This window comes from Scyliorhinus canicula, chromosome 14 (genome assembly GCF_902713615.1).
Source record: "Scyliorhinus canicula chromosome 14, sScyCan1.1, whole genome shotgun sequence".
Classification (NCBI taxonomy): Eukaryota; Metazoa; Chordata; class Chondrichthyes; order Carcharhiniformes; family Scyliorhinidae; genus Scyliorhinus; species Scyliorhinus canicula.
Window position 1 is genome coordinate 141,433,527 of NC_052159.1, and position 23,808 is coordinate 141,457,334.

Here is a 23,808-nt window from a genome sequence, read left to right on the forward strand (position 1 = left end):
AGGAATGAGGGATTTTAGCAGCATTCTGGTTAATGCCCTCTGCACTCTTTCAAGGACTCTTATATCCTTCCTCAAGTGTGGTGACCAGAACTGGGCGCAATACTTCAGCTGTGGCCCAATCAGGGCTTCACACAGACTCAGCATAACTTTTCTGATGTTTTTGTATTCAGTACCTCCATCTATGAAGCACAGGATCCAAGAAAACTGATCAAGAATGGAGTTCTCAATTACACGAGAAGCGACTATGCTGCCAATGATAACGGAGAAAATGGACAACTTATAATGTCTTTGCAGCAACAGGTGGGAGTGGAATCAGGAGGCAGGCAGTGGAAATGCATTTTAATAACAATGAACCGATGTTCTCTTAATTAAACGCTAGAATATATTGACTTAAAGAATACTTAAGAATAAGCTAACTACCAAATCACGGAGGTAGAAACAAGCCATTGGTCAGATTGTTCGAGCCCAACAGCACGGTTCAATACATTTACCGCCTGAGTTAGGAAGGCCCCACCTTCTCAAGCTTGTCCCTTTCCCGAGCTGTGGTGATCCTCAGGTTAAATCACCAGTAATCTGCTCTCTCCCTCAATGGGGAAAGCAGCCTATGGTCATTTGGGCGACTTTACTTTGGGGGCTGGTCTAGCTCAGTTAGCTGGTTCATGATGTGGAGTGAAGCCAACTGCGCGGGTTCAATTCCCGTACCTGCTGAGGTTATTCTTCTCAACCTCACCTCTCGCCTGAGGTGTGGTGATCCTCCGGTTAAATCACCACCAGTCAGCTCTTCCCTCAAAGGGGAAAGCAGCCTATGGTCATTGAGGACTATGGCAACTTTACTTTACCCAGTTTCCCATTGAAATGGATCATACCTCTAGTACAAGAAGAAAAGTCTGGTCCGGTGAGTCGCAGCCATGTTCTCAGACATATTTCTGATTTTCAGGTAGTTGATAAAACCTCTGAAAAACAGCAGCAGTCCTAAAAGGAAAAATAAAAATACAAATTAATGCATTACTTTAGAAAGCACCCAGAAAGGGACAAATAATAAAAGCATGCTATAAAAGCTTGATAAATCTACTTCCAATCACTTTTTAAAACTATGATACAACATGTAAAACTATTCCATTTGGATTCAGCAAGACATCCAATGTAAGGCTGGTATTCAAATTGTTATTTAGACACTTCACGACCCTCTCCCACACCTCAATAAACTAAGTTATTTCTGCCATTTTTAAATGCAGGAATTGGATTGTATGCATAATACACCCAGTGAAAAACGTTGAATCTTCTCATTCAATCTTTCGCAAGGCTGAAACACAGGTGTGTTTGCATAAAGAACAGAATTCCCATTTCCACAAGCAATCTTTATTTGACAACTCCTCACCAACTATCTTCAAAAAGGACATATTTTACTCAGTGGTACCTGAATAACTAATAACTTGAGGCAAATTTTAAATTAACTCATTTGAAATCTTTCTCGAAGATAAAACAAATTAGTAACAGAACTAGTTCAAGACACCAAAATACAAAGGGCTGGATTCTCCACCCCCGCTGCGCCACATTTCTATTTCACCCGCTGGTGGGATGCTCCGTTTCACCGGCTGGTCATGGGGTTTCCCACTGTGGGGCAGCCCCACGCTGTCGGGAAACCTCCGGGCTGCTGGAAAAACGGAGCATCCCACCAGCGGAGATTCCAGCCCAAGATAATTTAATACGGTGCTAAAACTAAACGACTTTTGGAAATGTGGTTAAAATGTTAAAACTTTGAAGAACGTGGTGGTGCAGTGGTTAGCACTGCTGCCTCACGGCGCAGAGGACCTGGATGCAATCTCGGCCCCCGGTCACTGTCTGTGTGGAGTTTGCACATTCTCCCTGTGTTTGCATGGGTCTCACCCCCACAACCCAAATATGTGCAGGGTTGGTGGATTGGCCACGCTAAATTGCTCCTTAATTGGAAAAATAGAAGTGGTAACTGCAAATTTAAAAAAAATGTAAACTTTGAAAACTGGACTTTGGTCTGGAACGGAAGGAGAAACAGTGATCTCAGATTTAATTGAAAACTTACAACATTTGAGCAAACCATTAATCTAAAAGAAGAAAAACAGAAAATGCTGGAAAAACTCAAATCGGTCTGGCAGCATCTGTGAAGAAAATAGAGTTAACGCTTCAAGTCTGTATGACTCTTCATTAATCTGAAAGTCCCAATTTGCTTTTAATTCTGAAATTATGGCTCCTCTGCAAAATTCATATCAATATTCAGAAAAATTCTAGTTTTATGGATGCTACATTATAATTTATTGTACTGGATTAAACAATTCAGAGAATACCTTTAACATTTAAAATAATGAAATTTAGAGCATTTCAGCGACTGAGAATCCGCTCACCATACGGTTTTAATTTATTCAGGACAATGTATACCATCGGCTCAAACTAATGTACAGAATTATAGCTAAAATAATAAAGCACTTCTGTAGGTTTCCGTAGTATCAAGTAGCTTAGATTTATTAAAAATGTATTTCTATTGGCTACATTTAAGTTTTTGCTGTGCATATTTATCCAATTTACTATTTTCAGAGTTCAGCCCTCATACATAAATGTGAATTGGCGTTAATAGACAATAATAAAAATCTTTATTGTCACAAGTAGGCTTACATTAACACTGCAATGAAGTTACTGCGAAAAGCCCCTAGTCGCCACATTCCAGCGACTGTTCGGGTAAATGGAGGGAGAATTCAAAATGTCCAAATGACCTAACAGCACATCTCCCGGGGCTTGTGGGAGGAAACCGGAGCACCCGGAGGAAACTCACGCAGACACGGGGAGAATGTGCAGACTCCACACAGACAGTGACCCAAGCCGGGAATCGAACCTGTGACCCTGGTGCTGTGAAGCGACAATGCTAACCACTGTGCTACCATGATTACAACATTACTGATGATTACGGCATTAAACATTTCTGAGATTATAAGTAAAATTCTCACAAATAATTTTTCTTCGCTATCTGAGGCTATTGCCTCCATGCTGAGGTATGGTTCCATGGGCATAAATCACCCTCTTGTATACCTTCCCTTCTAAGTGGCCATTTTTCACATGTAATCTTGTTAAGGCCAATTATAGTGTCCCGAGCACATCCACACATGAAGTTATTGTAGACCAACAGCACAGACTAAACTGTAAACTCATTTAAAATAAAACCTTATTCAAGCCTGCTGTGCAGTGATACTGAACATGTTACTAAATTATGCTGCAAATGTTGTTGAATCTCTGAGATTAATTTTGAAAGGTTTTGATTGAGTGGATACAGAGAGAATGTTTCCTCCTATGGAGAAACAGCATAGCCACAGGCCTTCAATAAAAGATAGTCATTAAGAGATGCTATAGGGAATTCAGAAGAAACTTCTTCACCCAATGAGCGGTAAGAATGTGAAACTCTCCTTCATAGAGAGTGGTTGAACCTGATGCAATTAAGGAATGGCTGAACAAGCATGATGAGTGGGAAGCGAACAGAGGTTTGTCGATTATTTCTTTCCTTTCCATCTCAACTGCATTATTATTCTTTTTAAGCTTATGCACACCTATTGTTATCTTCTTCAGTAAAAAAACTGAGGCAAAGCGGCATTAAATGCTACTGCCATTTATCCCGAATTCCTGGAAGTTCATTTGGCCCCTTCCCTGCTTTAATTTTCCTATCTTTTAAAAATTTGAACACTATTTCTCCTTGCATTTGTTGATGATACAGTAATATTTCATAAATTTTCTTTGCCTTCCCGACAGGTATTTTGATTAAAGTTCTCCCCCAAATTCCCTTCTTCCCTTTTATCCTCCTCTCCTTTGGTATTCAAGTACTTATTGAATGTTATTTTTGTTTAATTGATTAAAATTTTCCCTTATTCACCCACAGTGACACATTATTAGCTTTCTGATTGTTTTTGGCTTTCAGTGGAATATTTGCTCTTGAATTCAATTTATTTTCTGTCTCTATGGCTTGCACAATTTTCTCCAAGATAACCTTCTTTAATTCCTTAATTTCTTCACAATTTTCTCTTTTCCCAACGATTAACTATTTTTGTTCTATTATGTTATTCTCGATCCAAGTCTTGATACTGGTGCTAGGATGCTCTTATCTCATACTCTTAACTTCTGCCATCTGTTCTTGTTGTTTACCCATTACAAGATACATCAGTGATTCTATTTTTGTTGTACTCTAAACGTAGAGAGTGAGGAAAGAGTCGGTGTAAAAACTTGATTTCCTTTTCTACTTTCACTGGTCATCCCTGCCAGTTGAAAATTCCCAGGATTATTACTCTGTACCTTCTCATCACCTCATAAACTTGCACACATTTTTCTTCCTCCAATTCCCTTCCCATTATTTGGTAGTCTGTGGTATGCCCCTATCAGAGTGATGGATCCCCTTTTATCTTTTAATCCAATCCACAGGGCTTCTGTACCCTTCGTTCTGGTAGTTACATTATTTTTTTCTCCCAAAATTCTACCGGCTCCAGTCTTCCAATCAGGGTCGGAATCCCTGTTTCCAGAGAGTTGGATGATGGGGGCTACTCAGGCTGGGTCGGTGTGTATGTGTGTGGCAGGTGGTGGGGAAGGCCAGTCAGATCAGACTGAGGGCAATCTGCGGGGTCAAAGGGGGAGTCGCGGCGGTCAGTTGTACACTTACCCAGGAGTCAAATTAGGACTTTTCTGTCTAACATTTCCTGACTAACTATTCTGGAGTCCTTTGCCATGGGGTCCTGGGAAGCAGCGAAATTGCTGATCACAAGTTTAAATTTCCCAGGAAATTTACACTGGGTTTCAACTTCTGAGGGGCCCTGTAGTGCGTCGAGGGAGAGTACAAAACGGAGGCTTGAAGATTCTGGGCCCCTATTTTTAATTAGTACAATTATTTCATCTCCCTCATTGTCCCTACCTTGTCTTCATAAATGCCTGGAAATATTCAGTTGCCAATACAGTTCTCCCTGTAGCCAGGTTTCATGCATTCCTACTCTGAAAAGGCCCTCACTACAAATTAGCCTCAAGTTTCTCCATTTTACTGTGAACTCTCATGAGAGTTTTGGCACATACATCAATTCTGGAGATGCCATCCTAGCACATGGAAGGGCGATTTTAAAAAGAGTCTAGGGGAATTAACAAGCATATGCTCAGAAAAAGCTACTCAGGGGCCAAAATGATTAGCTCACACGCTTAGCTCTTACTGCAAACAGATTGCGGATATACTCACTGGAGTTTGAGTGAACTCTCAAACTCAATAAGAGCAGTCCTCCGCCTTTATTTCCTGAACTTTACCTTAATTGCCCAGACTTTGTCACAACCAGGATTGAAGATTTGATTTGACTCAAACAGGGAGGTGACTGATGACAAGCCAATTAAGGACAATCAGCACCGTGAAATTATGTTTTAAGATTAGTTTCCCAGTTTTCTATTTACAATAAAAACATTTGGAGTAAAATTGTATCGAGAATATTTTGCACATTATAATAAATGATTTATAAAACCCATTACACAGGTAGTCAAAATTGATGCTTTGTAAAATTTATGTGCAGCAGCTGTTAGTTTCAAACAGTACGCTACTTAAATTAATCTTCATTTACATTTGTTTCCTCAATTGAGTTGACCTTTCACCAGGTTTGTAAAATGGGTTTTACAATATTAAGATCAGTAAGGTTATACAATTGCAGTACAAGTCATTGCATGTTTCCAGGAATTTAGCTGAAGAAAAGCACACTCTTTCGACAACCAATGAGTGCAATGAAATTGTAAATGTATTTATAAATGGAAAGGTTTATGGTTTCACTGTTCATAATATCATGGATATCTTCCCCACTGTTTTAAAACACTTGGTACTTGGAACCTTGCAGTTTGCACAAAAATAGCAAACCATGTCACAATGGCCACATTTCAAAGTTTGCTTCATGCATTTAATTTGCTTGATATTCCCTTTTATTAAATGTAGTTTTATTTTAGTTTATTGCATTCCCCCAATACACACATGCACTCACTGGAGTGGTATTCAACTCCTGGCTTTCAGCATGTTGCTCTCCTCCTCCAGTCAGGACCTGCAGTATAGTGGATACTCAAGGCAGGTCCCAAATGAAGGTGGTGAACAGTGCTGTCGGATGTGGAAATTGCATGTCAATCCATTGCGCTTCTTTGACAATGTATGTTATGTGCTCCTCAAGTTGGTTTAAACTTCCCACAAACCCACCGACAGATTGACTTTTTTCCCGCAGTTAGGATTTTTCTTGATTAGTGCTCAACTTACTTCACAGAATCATACAGCACGTCACAAATATGCTGGATCTGGGAATATGTATGTGTCCAATTAATCCCATTTCTCTGCTCTTTTTGTGTATCTGTGTGTCTTCCTTGGTGACTAAGGCTGCTTATCAAGGCTAATGCCATGGTATCACTATGGAGTAAGGCAGGCTATATCAGTCGGTGCAGGGACTGAACCCACAATTACGGCATTATACAGTACTACACTTGAGCTGCCCAGCTAACTGAGCAACCCTGTACTTCTTTTCTTCATGCCTATTTTCCTTTTGAAGTATACATCTAAATTTTGATCCTCGGGGAGCGCTTGCCAGGTCATAACTCATTGCATTAAAAAATTACTCTGCTCCCCTTTGGTTCTTTTTTAAAAAAAAATGAGTACCCAATTAAGTTTTTCCAATTAGGGGCAATTTAGCATGGCCAATCCACCTACCCTGCACATCTTTGGGTTGTGGGGGTGAAATCCACACGGGACGAATGTGCAAACTCTACACGGGCAGTGACCCAGAGCCGGGATCGAACCTGGGACCTTGACGCCGTGAGGCAAAAATGCTAACCGCAGCACCACCTTGCTGCCACCCCCTTTGGTTCTTTTGTCAATTACTTGAAAGTGTAGCTCCTCCTGGAGCAGTAATTGGAGTTACTAGCATCCTTCCTTTATAGACAAACATCAACCCAGGGATGCTCGCTTGTATCCTTCGCCTAGCAATATTGCTGCCACTCTTGCTGCTAGCAAAACTGGAATGATGGTGGGACAGATGGATAGGCCTTAAAGTAAGCCAAATGTTGCATTTCACATTCTCTCCTGCTTACAAACTCACCAACAGGACATGTTACAGTGCAAACATGCATTTAATCAGTGTTAGATAACTCATTAATTGTACGACAAGTATATTGACTGCTCCAAAAAGTCTGTATATACTGTGTTAAGACTCCAAGAAACTCAGTGAAAAATAAAGTAGTTTCAGGGGAACAGGCAACTCAATGTGGGTGGCATGGTAGCAAAGTGGTTAGCACTGATTCGCCGTGCTAGGGTCCCAGGTTCGGTTCCTGGCTTGGGTCACTATCTGTGCGAAGTCTGCACAGTCTCCCTGTGAGAAGTCTTACAACACCAAGTTAAAGTCCAACATATTTGTTTCAAACACTAGCTTTCGGAGCACTGCTCCTTCCTCAGGTGAATGAAGAGGTACATTCTCCCTGTGGCTGCGTGGGTTTTCTCCGGGTGCTCCGGTTTCCTCCCACAAGAAGTCCCGAAAGACATGCTGTTAGGAAATTTCGACATTCTGAATTCTCCCTCGATATACCCGAACAGGCACCGGAGTGTGGCGACTAGGGGATGTTCACAGTGACTTAATTGCAGGGTTAATGTAAACCTACTTGTGAGAAAAGTAAAGACTATTATTATTAGTTAGCTTTTGTGCAGTCCATTATCTTCTCATTTGTTGCTAAGCAGTTCTTGTATTTTATTTACATTAAAATTGCTCTACTTTGTACAAGGTAAGTGAAGTTGAGGCAAAAAAATACTTTAGAGGTTAGAAGACAAAAGAAGACATGGCCAAAACTGTTGCCCCCATTTCCTCCACCGCAGACGCCGCCTGCGTGGCAGCCATAACCGACACCACTCCCTGCTGGATGCCGACGGACTCATTCAATTGTGTCTGCAGATGCTGAAAGGCGGCCGTCATCCCGTTGTCCATTCCCTGGGTTTCTAAATGCATCGGGTGTATGGATGGGTCTGGCAAGTCCAGGAACCCGGGAACCGGCTGGGTGGCAGCTGGGTGCTGGGGCTGGGCGGTCCTCCGACTGTCAGCCCCTCGGCTGTTCCTACTTCCACCTGCTGTACCGGTGAGCACCAGTCAGTGTCACAGAAGCCTCATCACTAATGTGCCTAACCGAGGCGAGGGTATCTGCGGTGGTGGAGGGTATGGGTGACAGCAGTGACGCAAGATCCATGTCCTCATCGGACCACAGGTCTGCGGTCTCCTGGGTCGAGCATTGGACCGATGGACATTTTCTCCGGCCCATGCGAGGGGCTGTGTCCAGTCTGTCCAACATCTGTCTGGCCGTCCTCTGTGCGTCACTGTCCCGAGTTCCCGTCCTCTGTCCGTTACTGTCCTGGCTCTCTGTCCTCTCTTCATCCGTCTCATGGTCGTCAGTGTCCTGACTCCGTCGTTGTTCATCACGGTCATTTGTGTCTGTCCTCTGTGCATCCGTTTCTTGTTGCCCGGCTTCAGACGAGGGCCCTCTTGTCCGCCTCCATGAGGATGGGGAAGAATCAGAGTTAGGCGGTCAGCAGCAAGAAGCACAAATATTGTTAACATTATGGCGGGGGGGGGGGGGTGCACTGTGCACCACGCCACAGAGGGTTGCAAGGGGGGTATGGTGCCCATGTGGGAGGAGAAGGGTGGGGTGTGGCCCAGGGGAACTCTCGGGGTACTTACCCTGGCTGCCCTCGTCAGGTCGTGGAGTTTCTTGCTGCACTGCTCTCCAGTACATGGGGTGTGCCCCACATCGCTAACGGCTATGCCCACATCACGCCAGTTGCGCCTGACTGTGCTGGTCGGGTGCTGATGGCCACGTCTTGGGCACAGAATCGCCTTCTGCTCTTCCACTGCGTCCAGCCGTGTCACCAGGTCATGGTCCCGGAACCTGGGGCAGCATGGCGGGGCGCAGCCATCTCTCCTGTGTTGGGACCTGTGCACGGATCGGCACATAAAATGACGCGGCGCCAAGTCATCCGGACATCGTGTGCTGACTGCGCCATTCTGGCGCCACGCCCACTGCGTTTCTCGCGACACCGCTGCTGGCCCCTTTTCGGGGCCTGAATCGATGCTGCCAGCGGCCCGTTCGTGCCGTCGTGAAACGTGATGGCTTTCATGACGGCGCGGACACTCGGAGAATCCCGCCCAAAGTTTCCTACTCAGAACAAGTCAAGAATTTCAGGGGAATGCAGCGACCTAAAAACTTCTATTTCAATTCATATTTTAATTTTGTTCAGATTTCCAGCATCTGAATATTTATTTTTATTTGTTTTTTATATAACGATTCTTGTGAAATAAAACAGTAAAGGGAACGGATTATTATGAAAACTCAGTTTCATTTTATTTAATGCTTTACCGACATCACCTTCACGTCTGATTCAGAGGTTTACCACAGACATAGGGAAGGCTTTTTTTGTTTTCTATATATTGACAAGAATAAATACATAAAAATATGTTTCAAGAAAATGTCTTAACTATTTAGAATGTCACCTGATCATCTGACTGCAGCTCACTCTATCACCCTCATATAACTTAATATTATTTTAAAAATACCCAAAATATTACTGCCATGCAGAAAAACCTAAACATTCAATATGAATAACAATAGAAAATTCAGATCAAGTCTACACTGGAAAATATTCAAATGAATGTAACACCTTGTGGCTGGAATTTAAAACAAACATTAAAAAAAAAATCACACAGTATCCTTGGGACAGGAAATAATACTAATCCACGTGTCTACATTGGGAGCATGCTGTCAACACATGCTGGTGACCAACTTCATTTCTGCTGGGAGACCAACACAATAAGCATGCAGGATGTGTGCAATTGAAAGTTTGCAATTTCTTCTCAAATACACACAAATTGCTTCGGTGATGGGATGGGAAAAGAAACACCTTCAATCGATATTGAAGAAAAAAATAATTTAAAAAACATAAAAAGATAAATAAATTCGGATTAATCTCAACTGCAACACTGATCTGATGTTTGACAATTAAAGCGTTTGCTTACAGACAAATAGAGGCTATTGTCTGTTCTATTTGCATCTATTTCCAAGCATTATTATCGCATTATTTGATCAATTTGGAACTTAGTAAATAATATGAAACCCATGTTTGGTAAGCATACTGGAATTACTTTTTGGAAGTGTAGTGCTTGAGAAAGGTCTATGCAGTTCAAAGTGGGGAAACTGCATCAACTGGCCTGTATCAGCAGTCAGGCAGTTGGTACATTTCAAAAGATATCACTTCTCCTTTCACATCTTTTCCAAAATGCAATACCCTTCTGACACGTTAGGCTTCTTCTGGACTTTCAAACAAGAACAGATTATAATCACTAAACACAGGCAAGGTGGAACGGCCAACAGCAGCTGGAGTTAGAACTAAAATGATAAACTGCCATTCTAGCTCTGAGGCTTCTGATAAAGGCACTTTTTTAAAAAATCAATTAAAACACCCAAAGTTAATTAATTAATGGGAATAAATTATTGCTTTAAAGCATCCGACAATGCATATTCACACTAAACTTCAATTATACAATGATTATTTTCATAGTGAAACTCAAGAAATCTCTTGTGAATGATGGGGAGGGACTAAAAATGTGAATCAATGTTCAAGCATAAATACTTATGCAATAACACTAGATATCAGATAAATTTTCCCCATATAAAAACAGATAAGTTCCTACCCGCACGAGAATTCGAATCCAAAAATAAACATGCAATATTTTTTCAACTTAGGCATTTGCACCAAGTGGAATAAGAGTGGATGAAAATATACCATGTGCAGTTAAGAAAACGAAAAATGCCTTGGATGGCACGGTGGGGCAGAGGTTAGTACTGCTGCCTCATGGCGCCGAGAGCCCAGGTTCAATCCCGGCCCCGGGTCACTGTCCATGTGGAGTTTACACATTCCTCGCCCTGTTTGCGTCGATCTCACCCCCACAACCCAAAAGGATGCGCAGGGGAGGTGAATTGGCCGCGCTAAATTGCCCCTTAATTGGATAAAAAAAAAGAATTGGGTTCTCAAAATTTATATTAAAACAAGAAAAAAAAAATGGCATCACATCTTTCAGAAAACGCTTTCCTTAGTGATCAGGGGGAAAAGTCAACTCACCAAGAACAAGGAATATCCACCAAAGCCAATATTGACCGTTGAAATAGCCATTGAAATAATCAGAAAACTGTAAGAGAAAAATAGAAGATTATTAAATAATCACACAGACAATACTGAATATGTCTCCACCTTTTGTAATAAATTACAGCATAAAGTTTGAAATAAACATAATACTGCAATTTTGAAAACTTTCAATTCCATGGTTTTGGTAGTATGTTGCATGGTAGCACTGTGCTATTAATTTTCAGTTTTCTTTTGGCTTTGTCAATGCTTTTCACCTTTTGCTATCTTAGGAAAAGATACAGAATGGATTTGGCAAATTTGAAATGGCAGTCAGCATGAACAGAACATAGAACAATGGCCTGAAACAGGATTTCACTACTTTAGACAAATTTGGAGCACTGCACTGAAACACTATACAAAACCAATATCCTGCATCTGTAAATTGATTAGTAATTAAAACATGATCCTAAGTTTTTCCAACAAGAGTTTTATATTTGACATTAAGTAAGAGCTAAAATTTCATTCTAAAGTCTATTTTCCATGAACTTCAGACCAGCGATGACTAGCTACAACAAACGTACTCCCCAATAATGATAATTAAACAGTGCACTCGGGTAAAATAAAAATTGCTTATGGCTGGAAATATTCCCGAGTCTCATTGAAAAGGACGCAGCCAACATATTTTGTAAATGTGCAGATGCCTCAGCATCCTGTCCCATATGATCACTGATGTGTTCCTCCTTTTGTTTTGTTATTGAATGAAGTCAGTCAGTTTTCTTGCTTTACCTTGTTACTGCTTGCACAATGTCACAATACAGCCACTAACAGAATTAAATCACTGACACAAGAAAACAGCATCCCACTGTTCTAGATATTAACACCCTATCCATATTAGTTTAATCGTATCAGAGTGGGATGTTACAATGACCTCCTGAAAGAAGAGCTTTTGACCTTAAGCACCACCCCCTGCTAACTACTGCCAAGGATACCAGTGCCATAAAGGCCTCAAACTCATTAAAGTCTTTTACTTTTCAAACTAGACACTCCAGCATTCAGTTCCCAGCAGAGTTCAACATGGCTAAATGAACCTGAAAACTGAATTTCAACTCTTTCTGTTAATGACTATGGTATGATGATTTGACGCCACATGATGTGAGAAATGTCAAAAGGCAGCTGGAGCACAGGGCTGCAATGGAATAGAGGACAGGTACTGTGCCTTCCTAGATATCAGACTGCATGCTGCAATGATCAAAGGAAAAAAGGTTAATTGTATACCCCATAGTGGTTGCTGTTCAACACAAGTCAAAGGTCTAGAAGTACGGGTGCACTTATTTTGGGGGATCCTTAGCTACACATTGTTAAATTCCTCAACCCAAATGGGGAAATCCAAGGAATTTCAAACTTCATTGGGATGTTGATAGCGGCGTTTTACCAGCCTGCACAGGTTAGACCTCCAATTTCCAGTTAAGTAATTGCAGTGGATCATGGACGTCTGGGGAAGAAAGGATAGGGAGGGCCTCAGGATATGTGATCGAGGATCAGGTCTGAAGACTGCAAACTTTAGGAGTACAATTAAGGTGGTCGAGTGTGCTGTAAGGGATTGAGTCAGAAGATTGCAGTTTTTAGAAGTACTGTTGGGGAGGATGGGCAAAGAGGTTAGGGGTTGAGGCAAGGGATGAGGAAGAATTGTCAGTCAGTAGTGAGGACAGTGATCTTGGGACCAGGAGCACAGTGATTATGGTACGTATTTTCCATTTTTTCTTGCTGCTTAGCATTGGTTTTGTGCAGGCAAATCAACACTGGTGCTCCCTGTCTTAGGGCATAAGCAATTGCATTAAAAGAAATGGGACAAATTCAGACCTGGGTAAAAGATACTTCTTGTTCACCTTTCACCAAGATCAAATCCTTTACAGGTCATGGTGGAATGTGCAACCGCGAATCAGACATCATTTTGGTCACCAAATGGAACCATAGTGCTAATCAGAGTTTGGTGCCCAAATTATTTTGTCAGGTTTCTGTGATACATTAATTTAAATTTTCTGCTAGGGATCCTCAAATTCCTTTAGACATTACTTTCCTCTCCAAGATTGTTTACAGTAATACGTCATTGTTATTTTGTTACAGAAGTTGCCATTTAAGTGGTACAATAAAATGTCTTTACATTAAATGAGAAAGTGAACAATCACAGAAGTAAAACAACTGTAGCGGCTGCTGAGGCCCAATGGACAAATTATGCAAGATCTAAATGATCTAATCCAGGATTTTATTGAAAGCCACGAAAAATTAATTTCTATTCTGCCACTGCATCTTAAAATACAAGCAGGTGTCTCGACATTTCATCATTCAAATGAAATCAGTAAGTCTTTTTTTCCAGTTGGCATAACCTTTTGAAAAGTAAAACTTGATATTTAAAAACACTCAAGTTCTTTCTTTGAATATTCTTTCCCAGTAGCAATCTATAACACAAATGTGTCATTCATCTTTATTATCAAATCATTTCAATATAGCTGGAATTGAACTAGGTTTGTATTACATTCGAGGAAAACCACAGAAATGAACAACCTTCCTGCAAGACATATTCAATATTTGTCAGCACAGCTTCAGTGCGGTCTCCAAATGCATCAGAGCATCAATTGTTTCAACAATACTTCCACTAGAAAAGGGGTCAGATTGCACTCCTGATGAGACACAAGGGTTTGGAATGCAGTGTGCAAGCAAAAGGATGACAACTGTACAAGGCAGGGAATTAATTTGTTATTCCGCATCCAATGAAAACTACTTGATACTGAATTAATGGTACTTAGTGCAAAGAAGGGGGAGCCTCTTGTCAAAGCAGCAACAACAGGCACAAACACAGACAGAAAATAGTCTACTGGTCAACTGAGTCTATCCCATTAGATCATGCTGCAAGTTAGCAACATGACCATATCATAACCACTTCTCCCACCATATGATGGGCCTAGAAATGAAAACACCATTCTAGATGACGCCCATACAAGACCCACTAAATTCTGTCAAGGGACACAATAGAACATGTTGTTTTGTATTGGACTATACCAACTATATATCCTAACATCCTATTTATTTTCACTTGCTGCACGGATTATGAGCCTTTCAAGACATGCGAGAAAACTTTAGTACATGGTGAAGGTGTCTGAAGTAGCAATTTTGCAGGTACTATTAACAAACATTCTAAGGATGCTCAGGGAGCAGCCACAGGACAGGTATGATGACCCTTTACAGATAGTGGGATTCCTGCTGGCATGATAACACTAATGGAAAATAGATTCCATTAACCACTTACAAATCTCTGCTTGACGACTATATTGCTTAGAATTTTTCAGAATAAAATTGGTGGAGCATATACAGGGCAAATACTGTGATCATACGCATGGTGGAATTAGCATTTAAGTTCCCATTTATGAGTGACAAAATGAAGAATCATTATTTTTTGTTGTTAGGTTAAAATGAGACACTCAGATCCAAATGTTTTGACAACCAATACTTGAATTTAACAAATCTAGCTACCATGACAAATACTTGAAATCACAAGTGTGAAAAGAGCGCAAAAGGAAAAAGTTTCAAATTCACAATGAATAATTAGTCTCCTAGAGTCAGGGGACTTTCAAGATTTAATTTCCAGATGTCCTTCAGATGTCAAATTTTGGTCTTTGCAGATATCCAATAACATATGGTGTTCCACAAAACAAATAACTGATAGCCTGAGATGAAAATCAATGCACAAACAACTTCGGCTAAATGTTGTAAATTCGGGTTAATAAATATTTTGTATAAATACCAACTAGGGCTGATGATAGGCCATTGTTTTGTAATCATCCCCTCTCAAAAGGTGGGTGGATGCTGGCTTGGTGGAGATGTGAAATGCAATCTGAAAGATGACAGAGGTGTGCCATGTTGTGGAGAAGTTAGACCAGGACTGGGACTGTTCAATGGAAAAATGTCAAGGATGAGAATAGGCAGCGGGATTCTCCGCCAGCGGGATGTTCCTCTTCGCCAGCAGCGCACTCACGCCTGCAGAATTCCCAAGAATTTGGGGCTGCCAACAATGGGAAACCTCATTGGCCGGCTGCCACGACAGAGGATCCCGCTGCTGGGAGGGGCCCGCTGAGCCAGGACGGAGAATCCTGCCCAGAATCTTTGTGTTGAGTGGTTTGCTGTGCTGTGGGGAAGTGTGGTCAGGTGGATTCTATCAAAAAGCCACCATTTGTAACCAGAATGAGACTACAAAGAATCACTTTTGTGTCTTGTATTTGTATACAGCAAGATAAAATGACAGATCACAAAGTAGCTTCCTATCTACAAGATTTAGCAGGACATCTCGCTGCAGCTTTAGGAATCGCTCTGCTGCATCCCAAAGTAAAAAAAGCAGAGAGCAAGACTGCAAAATTAACTAGGTAATTACCATGTCCCAAGGTCACAGTTGAGCAGCAGTAAGCCTTACAGATCAGACGATCTCAGATTCAATACGTGGTCCATGTTGAGTGAGTTGATTTTGGTTGGGCCAGCAATTAAGGCACTATAATTAGTTCCCAATTCCTGGCCACGATCCATTGAGTTAAGTTGAAAAGTCACTGTATATAAATTATTGGCTGAGAAAGTTCAGGTTTGACTGTAATGGTCTCTATAATGCAACAGGTTTCTTAACACCCATTATTCAGACTTGGACATGAAAAATAGTCATTTGATCAAAGCACCGGAGACTCATACAACCGCACCTCAATATGAGTCAGTGCCTTTGTAAATGTAAATGGAAACAAAACAAAACAAACTTTATAACAGATTTTAAAAAAAATCTGATATGACTAGCAGTAGAAAATGAATGGAACGGTGGAATTTTCAATCACAGCAAAAACATCTGAAGGATCACTGAACGTTATTCTAACATGGGAGTGTGACACCATGTGGAGAGTAGCATGATATCAACAACAAAATAAAAGTGTCATTAGCCCTTTACACCATTTGCTCAGAAAGTGATCCAATGTCAGCTGAGCGCCGGCTACAAGTAACTGATGTCAAATGAAGACATATATGCAAAACAGTCATCGAATGCGAGAAGACTGACAAATGTTAAAATCCAACACAGTAACCTTTAATAAAGTTAAAAAACCCACGAGACAGCACCTACTTTAATTAATAAGGAGAAACAAAAAAATGACAGGAAGGTAACGATTATATTACTGGATAAATAATGATTATATTACTGGATAAATAATCGGTGACTGTACGAATAATCCAGAAAATGAGTTCAAATCATTCCCAGTAGGTCAGTTTGAAACCCGAGTTTAGTTTAATAAAAAAGTTGGAATTCAAAGGCTGGGATCAGTAAAAAGCAATCTCAAAGTTACTGTATTGTTGTAAAAAGCCAATTAATTCATTAATGTTCCTTATGGAAGTGAAACCTGATGTCTTTACTCAATTTGGCCAGTCCTGCAGCAACATGATTGACACTTAACTACCCTGTGAACTGTCCTAGCAAGTCATAGTTGTATGAAATTGCTGCAAGGGTTTCAACCATGCCATGGGATTGAATGAAAAAAGTACAAAACAACGATGTTATAATGCAATAATAGCAGAGGAACAATACACTCCTATAGTTTTCTGACAAAGTGGTAAACAAGGTTTTCTACTTCTATCTGTCATTTATGTCATATACTGAAATTTAGAAGGTGTCTTAAACAAAGCAAGACAAGCTAATTGCTTTCCTTGGTTCTTTTAAATCTCGACTCTCAATGAACTTTAATTGTAAACAATAGTCTAATTTTATTGCCGTCACATTATTAGTATTTATCCAGTTTATAACTGCTGTGCATTCAAATTTATTAGAGCAAATTTTAATAAGTTTACATGTGCCCCGAAATGAAAATCTCAATGTTTTCCTTAATAGTGTTTGCCCATTTTAAGGTGCATCCTCTCCCATCACGGAGCTACACTTTATAAAAGGCGAGTAAGTTTAACTGCAACTGATGTTATATTCTGAAGCTTTGGTTATTATAATCCTCAATAACATAGAAAAAGAACACCACCTTCACCACTTCCTAAGAATTGAATTTAGTCTCTGCACCAACAGTTCTTATACTTTCCACAACACTGCCATCCATTGCTGAGATTCTGTAACTGCTGCCACCAACTCCTGGTCTTCTGAAAATGGTGACATCTGCTGCCAGAATTCAACAGTTGCTTATGTATGGTTCAAACATGGGCAAAAGAGCTGAAATTCAGAGGTGAGGTGAGAGTGACTACCCTTGACATCAAGGCAGCATTTGACCAAGTGTGGCATCAAGAAGTCCTTGCAAAATTGGATTACTGGAACAAAGATAGATAGTTGCAGTGGTTGGAGGTCGATCATCTCCGTTCCACAACATCACTGCAGGAGTTCCTCAGGGTTGTGTCCTAAGCCAAGCCACCTTTAGCTGCTTCATTGATGACCTTCCTTCCATTTTTAGGTCAGAAGTGGGATGTTTGCTGCTGACTGAACAATATTCAGCACCATTTGCAACTCCTCAGACACTGATGAAGTCCATGTCCAAATGCAGCAAGACCTGGGCAATATCCAGACTGGGGCTTACAAGCAGCAAGTAACATTCGTGCCACACAAGTGTCAGGCAATGACCATCTCCAATAAGTGAGAATCTAGCCATCACCCCTTTACATTCAATGGCATTACCATCACTGAGTCCCCTACTATCAACATGATGGATGTTATTATTGTCCACAAACTGATTTGGACTCGCCATATAAATATTACGGCTACAAGAACAGCTCAGAGGCTAGTCATTCTGTGGCGAGCGACTCCCCAAAGCCTGTCCACCATCTATAAGGCACAAGTCAGGAATGTAATGCAATACTCTTCACTTGCCTGGATGAGTGCAGCTCCAACAAAACAGAAAAAGCTCAACACCATCCAAGACAAACAAACCCACTTGATTTGTACTCCTTCAACTAACATTCACTCCCTCCACCATTGACCAAAAGTGGTAGCAGTGCGCACTATCTACAAGATAAATTGCAGGAACTCATCAAGGTTTCTTGAGCAGCATCTATCAAACTCACTACCAACTAGAATGACAAGGGCAATAGATGCCTGGGAACATGACCAGCTGGAGGTTCCCCTCCAAGTCACTCACCATCCTGACTTGGAAATATAGCGTCGTTCCTTCACTGTATCAAAATCCTGGAACTCCCTCCCTAACTGCACTGTGGGTGCACCTACTCCTCAGGGACTGCAGCGATTCAAGAAGGCAGCTCACCACCACCTCCCCAAGGGCAAATAGGAATGGGCAGTAAATGCTGACCTAGCCAGTGATGCCCACTTCCCGTAAATGAATTTAAAAAAGTGACATTTATTCTGGACATTGGTGGCCATGAACACCAAAACTTGTTCTTTCTGTAGCTGTTCAGACTGATCCATAAATGTTTTACCTCATCGTAGTTTTCTTTTAAATAAACCACCTTCCATTCATTCTTTCCACAATCCGTCATACTATGGATATTGTGTGGGGTTCGCTTACTTTTCACATTGCATCAAACTGCCTACTTCAATTTTTTTTAAATTTCATGGGATGTGGACATAGCGAGCAAGCCCAGGATGTACTGCCCATCCCTAACTGCACTCGTAAAGGCGGTGTTGAGCCACCTTCGTGAACCACTGCAGTTCACCTTTTGCAGGTACGCCCACAGTGCTTTTGGGAAGGGAGTTCCAGAACTTAGACCCAGAGACAGTGAAGAAACAGGAATCTATTTCCAGGTCAGATGGAGTGTGACTTGGAGGGGAACTTGCAGGTGGTGGTATTCCCATCCATCTGCCGCCCTTGTACTTCTAGGTGGTACAGGTTGGAGGTTTGGAAAATGCAGTTGACTGAGCCTTCGAAAGTTGCTCCAGTGCATTTTATAGATAACATACACTGCCGCCAATGTTCACTGGTGGTGGAAGTAGGGAATGTTTAATGTGGTGGATGGGATGCCAATCAAATAGGCTGTTTTTTTTCTGGGTGATCACAGAATTATGATATCGACCTTTTTTTTCTTTCTTTTTAAAAAAAATTTAGAGTACCCAATTCATTTTTTCCAATTAAGGGGCAATTTAGCGTGGCCAATCCACCTATCTTGCATATCTTTGGGTTGTGGGGGTGAAACCCACGCAAACACGGGGAGAATGTGCAACTCCACACGGACAGTGACCCAGAGCCAGGATCGAACCTGGGACCTCGGCGCCGTGAGACAGCAGGGCTAACCCACTGATATCGACCTTTGAGTTTTGTTGGAGCCAAACATCACGGCAAAGGGAGTATTCAATCCCATTCTTGATTTGTGCCATATGGATGCTGGACAGACATTTGGAGTCAGGAGGTGAGTTACACGCCTCAGAATTCCCATCCTCTGGCCTACTCTTGTAGCCACATTATTCATGTGGCTAGTCCAGTTTAATTTCAGGTTAATAGTACCCCCAGCAATGTTACTAGTGGAATATTCAGCAATTGTGCCACTGAATATCAAGAGAAGGCAATTAGATTCTCTCTTTTAGGAGATGGCACTTGTCACTTGTCATTTATCTGCCCAAGCCTGAATATTGCCCAGGCCCGCTGCATGTAGGTACAGACTGCTTGAGTATCTGAGGAGGTGCGAGTGGTGTTGAATGCTGTGCATCAGCAAATATTCCCACTTTGAATCTTCCAATGGTGGGACGGTCGTTAATAATGAAGATGATTGGGATTAGGACATGATCCTGAGGAACTGCTGCAGTGATGCCCTGGGACTGAGGTGTTTGGCCTCCAATCACAATCACCCTCCTTTGTGCCAAGTATATTTCCAGCCAATGGAAAGCTTGCCCCGTAATTCCCATTTAGTTCAATTGTATTTTGACTCCTCGATGTTTCTTTTTCGTAGGCAGCACGGCGGCACAGTGGTTAGCACTGCTACCTCAGTGCCAGCAACACGGGTTCAATTCCGACCGTGGGTGATTGTGTGGAGTTTGCACATTCTCCCCGTGACTGTGTGGGTTTCCTCCCACAGTCCAAAGATGTGCAGGTTAGGTGGATTGGCCATGCTAAATTGCCCCTAGTGTCAAAAGGTTAGGTGGTGTTATGGGCTTAGGGCGGGATAGCAGGCGTAGGTGGGGTGCCCTTTCAGAGGGTCGGTGCTCGATAGACCTCCTTCTGCACTGTCGGGATTCTATGATTCTTAGGCAGTCCCTCGGGTTCGGGATACGCTGCTTCAACATTAAAAGTCAGTTCTCAGGTGACTGAGGAATCCAATGTGCTCTCTACAACCTGTCACAGGTGGGGCAGGCAGTTGTTGGAGGAGCAGGTAACGGAGATGCCCGGATTGACACACGCTCCTTTCATTGTCGATGCTTGGCTTCAGCTTGCGATGAAAGCCAAGGTGTTCAGCTCCATCCTGGATGGTTCTTCTCCACGTCAGGCCGCGTCATTAATTTTGTTACCTGAGGGAACAATGTTGTGTGGCGGGAGCAGGCTGTTAGAGGACCTTTGCCTTACAGATGTTTAGTGTAAGATCCATGCTGTCATACGCCTCAGTGAAGGTGTCGACAATAGCTTGGAGCTAGGCCTCTGTGTAGGGATGTAAGCATCATTTGTATACTGTGGTTCAATGACATAGGATGGGATTACCTTGGATCTGGTTTAGCTCAGTTGGCTAGACATTTGGTTTGTGGTGCAGAGTGATGCCAACAGCATGGGTTCAATTCCTGTACTGGCTGAGGTTATTAATGAAGGCCCGCCTTCTCAAACTTGCCCCTTGCCGGAGGTGTGGTGATCCTCAGGTTAAATCACCGCCAGGCAGCTCTGCCACTCAAAGGGTAAAGCAGCCTGTGGTCATCGGAGACTATGGCGACTTTACTTACTGACTTCCCAGTTATGTTTTAGTGCTTTGCGGGGATTTTATCCACTCCAGAGGCTTTGTTGTTCTTTAGCTGTCGGATGGCCTTTTCTGCCTCGTGCCGTGTTGGGCTTGCACCAAAGTGGTGGCGGGCTGCATGTTGTGGGATGGACTCTGCCCCTGCCCCCCCCCCCCCCCCCCCCCCCTTCGATGCAACATTCGGTGCAATGCTGTCTTGATGTCAAGAGCAGTCACTCTCATCTCACTTCCCAACGTGACTATCACTTTTACAATCCAGATTTCAGACACAAAAATTAAACTTAATCTGCACTTAGAGCAATATTCATGCTGAACAACATTTCAGAGCGGCTAATAAAAGGAGAGCGCCGGTCTGTTAGCATTAAACTTGAGGGAACAGGCAGTAAGAAAAAACAAGTGAAAAGCTTTGTAAAGAGGCAGAAGGGTGGCAAGGTAAAAGGATTTTAGATGAAAATTCCAGAGGCCATTTCTTTTAAAGCACCAACAATTTTAAACAGTGTTGATCCTATATGCACACACAAAACAAAATAATAAAAAGCTACTTACTCGTACAATCAGAATCCATTTAATCAGAGACAATCCAAACCCGCAAATCGCACCGTAACGGCCTGCTATGGTGTTGGTGAGGCAGAATGACAGACAAAAGCCAATCCAATTAAACAGGAATGCCACTATAAAAACAAAATAAATACTTGTAAATATTCAACATTTTGACACAATTACACCATTCAAACCTTACTAAAATGTAAAATTCCCATATGTTAAATTAATTGGTTAAGCATTTAAAATTTTTTTTAGAGTACCCAATTATTTTTTTTCCCAATTAAGGGGCCAATCCACCTACCCTGCACATGTTTAGGTGGTGGGGACAAAACCCACGCAGACACGAGGAGAATGTGCAAACTCCACACGGACAGTGACCCAGGGCCGGGATTCGAACTCGGGTCCTCAGCGCCGCAGGCAGCAGTGCTAACCACTGTGCCACGTGCCGCATTTCTACTGGGGATGTCTACTTTTGATTGATAGAATTGATGTATGCCTATTTTGTACAAGGATCTGCACTTGTGTTGACATCAGATCTGTTTTCACGTCTGTCACGATGCCATCGATATGGTTCTGCACGATCACCTCCATTAAGCAAAGTAACAACCGGTAAGTCAAAGTCTTGAAGTACCAAGCCAATACATTATGCGCATCAAAGGAATGCAGATTTGAGAGATATACATGTTTGAAACTACACATATCAACAATTAATTTACTTGTAATTCAGTAAAAACTGCCTTTTCTCATCTTCAACAAAACAATTTGCAAGTTAGAATATTGCTGAAAAAAAGACAGGTTGTCAAATATTTGTGCCTTGCACTCATCAGGACAAACAGAAAAATGCCAAATTTTAAATTATCACAATAATTTATACTACAGGAGAAAAGGTTGCTCACTGGTTAGTGCAGTGTTTCACACTTTTTTTCCCCCGGGGGCCCATTTTTACCAACCGGCCGACCTTCGCGGCCCACGCCGGCCGACCATTTTCTCTTACCTTGTTTGCTGCTGACAAAATGGAGGAATCGCAGTCGCGTGTGATGGCGACATTCGGGAGCATGACCTGCTTTCTAACTCCCTTCAGGCAGGAATATGGACACAGAATTTTGTTTTTTAAAATCTTCTGCGTCTCCGATTGCACAAATTCGTGGGCGACAGCCGCAGCTGCCGGCTTTTATATTCAATTCTAATTTTATTTTTTGTAAATTGTAACAATGTTGTCGCATGGCACATTTAATCGAAAGAGGCCAAAGCCCATGTCATCGTCAGACTCTTCAGATTCTTCCTGTTTCTTCTCTTCCTTTTTCTCTTCAGCATCAACAGGGACAGCGGTGGAAACAACTGCTGCAGCAGCTGGGGCACTGCTATCAGCACCAACGTTGCAGATCAGACTACTGACGTCAATATTAGACAATGCCTTGGCAAACAGACTAGGCCAGAAAGGCTCAATGGTCACACCAGCTGTTTTAATCAGGGCATTGAGTTTGTCTTTGGTGACGGTGACCTCGCCGTCGTGCAGGATGAGCGTGCTGTAAATACAGGCGAGTTTAGAGGTGGAGGTCATGGCGCTCGATCTCTGCAGGTGGGTCCGATGGTGCGAGTTGCTGGGGAGAAACTCGGCCTTAGCTTTGTTCAGAAGAGCCAAACACTTCCTAACCGTGCAGAGCGAGCAGCAGCCGGCTTTTAACAATGCTTTTCAAAAAGGCCGCGACAATATTTTTAAAATGCGGTCACATTGCGCATGCGTGCCTGCTCATTGGTGCGCATGCACAGAACTCTGCACATGCACAGCGATGCGCGGGCATGCATGAGCAGTGCGGCCAATTTTTTTTATATGGAAGCGGCCTTTTTGAAGGCCACTCGCAGCCGGCATGGTTAAAAGCCGGCTGCTGCAGCTTTTGCGCATGTATTTCCGCAATTGGGAGCGCCGCGACGGACGGCTCCGTGCCCCTCCTGGCACACGTCCACGACCCACCCGCCGGTCGTGACACCGACTATGAATATGCCTGGGTTAGCGAGACGACTCTGACTGACAGATATCGGGCAGGATTCTTCGGATACCGGTGGGGTGGGTAACTCCGGCGCGAAGAAGTGGCGTGAACCACTCCGGCGTCGGGTCGCCCCAAAGGTGCAGAATCCTCCGCACCTTCAGGGGCTAGGCCGGCGCCAGAGTGGTTTGCGCCGCGCGGCTTGGCGCCTCGCCAAACAGCGCCCAA

The 23,808-nt window shown here is 42.4% G+C and overlaps 2 protein-coding genes across 3 annotated transcripts in view; both read right to left on the minus strand.

Moving 5' to 3' along the window:
- Positions 1–23,808, minus strand: part of ndfip2 (Nedd4 family interacting protein 2) — a 100,977-nt gene that overhangs the window by 5,308 nt on the left and 71,861 nt on the right. For both annotated transcript variants that reach the window (XM_038817702.1, XM_038817703.1), the window contains 3 exons: positions 21,599–21,723; positions 11,156–11,222; positions 867–972 (listed from right to left, as the gene is read on the minus strand). In XM_038817702.1, coding sequence (XP_038673630.1) covers positions 869–972; positions 11,156–11,222; positions 21,599–21,723 — 296 coding nt within the window. In that variant the 3' untranslated portion in view covers positions 867–868. The remainder of the gene's footprint in view (positions 1–866; positions 973–11,155; positions 11,223–21,598; positions 21,724–23,808) is intronic.
- On the minus strand, positions 22,504–23,239 carry LOC119977103 (60S acidic ribosomal protein P1-like). The gene has a single exon (XM_038817704.1). It carries the CDS (start codon positions 23,154–23,156, stop codon positions 22,785–22,787), a length of 372 nt encoding a protein of 123 aa, XP_038673632.1. The 5' UTR covers positions 23,157–23,239; the 3' UTR covers positions 22,504–22,784.

Excerpts from the sequence above, each read along its gene's own strand:
- LOC119977103 (XM_038817704.1), bottom strand. The coding sequence starts at position 23,156 with ATGACCTCCACCTCTAAACTCGCCTGTATTTACAGCACGCTCATCCTG.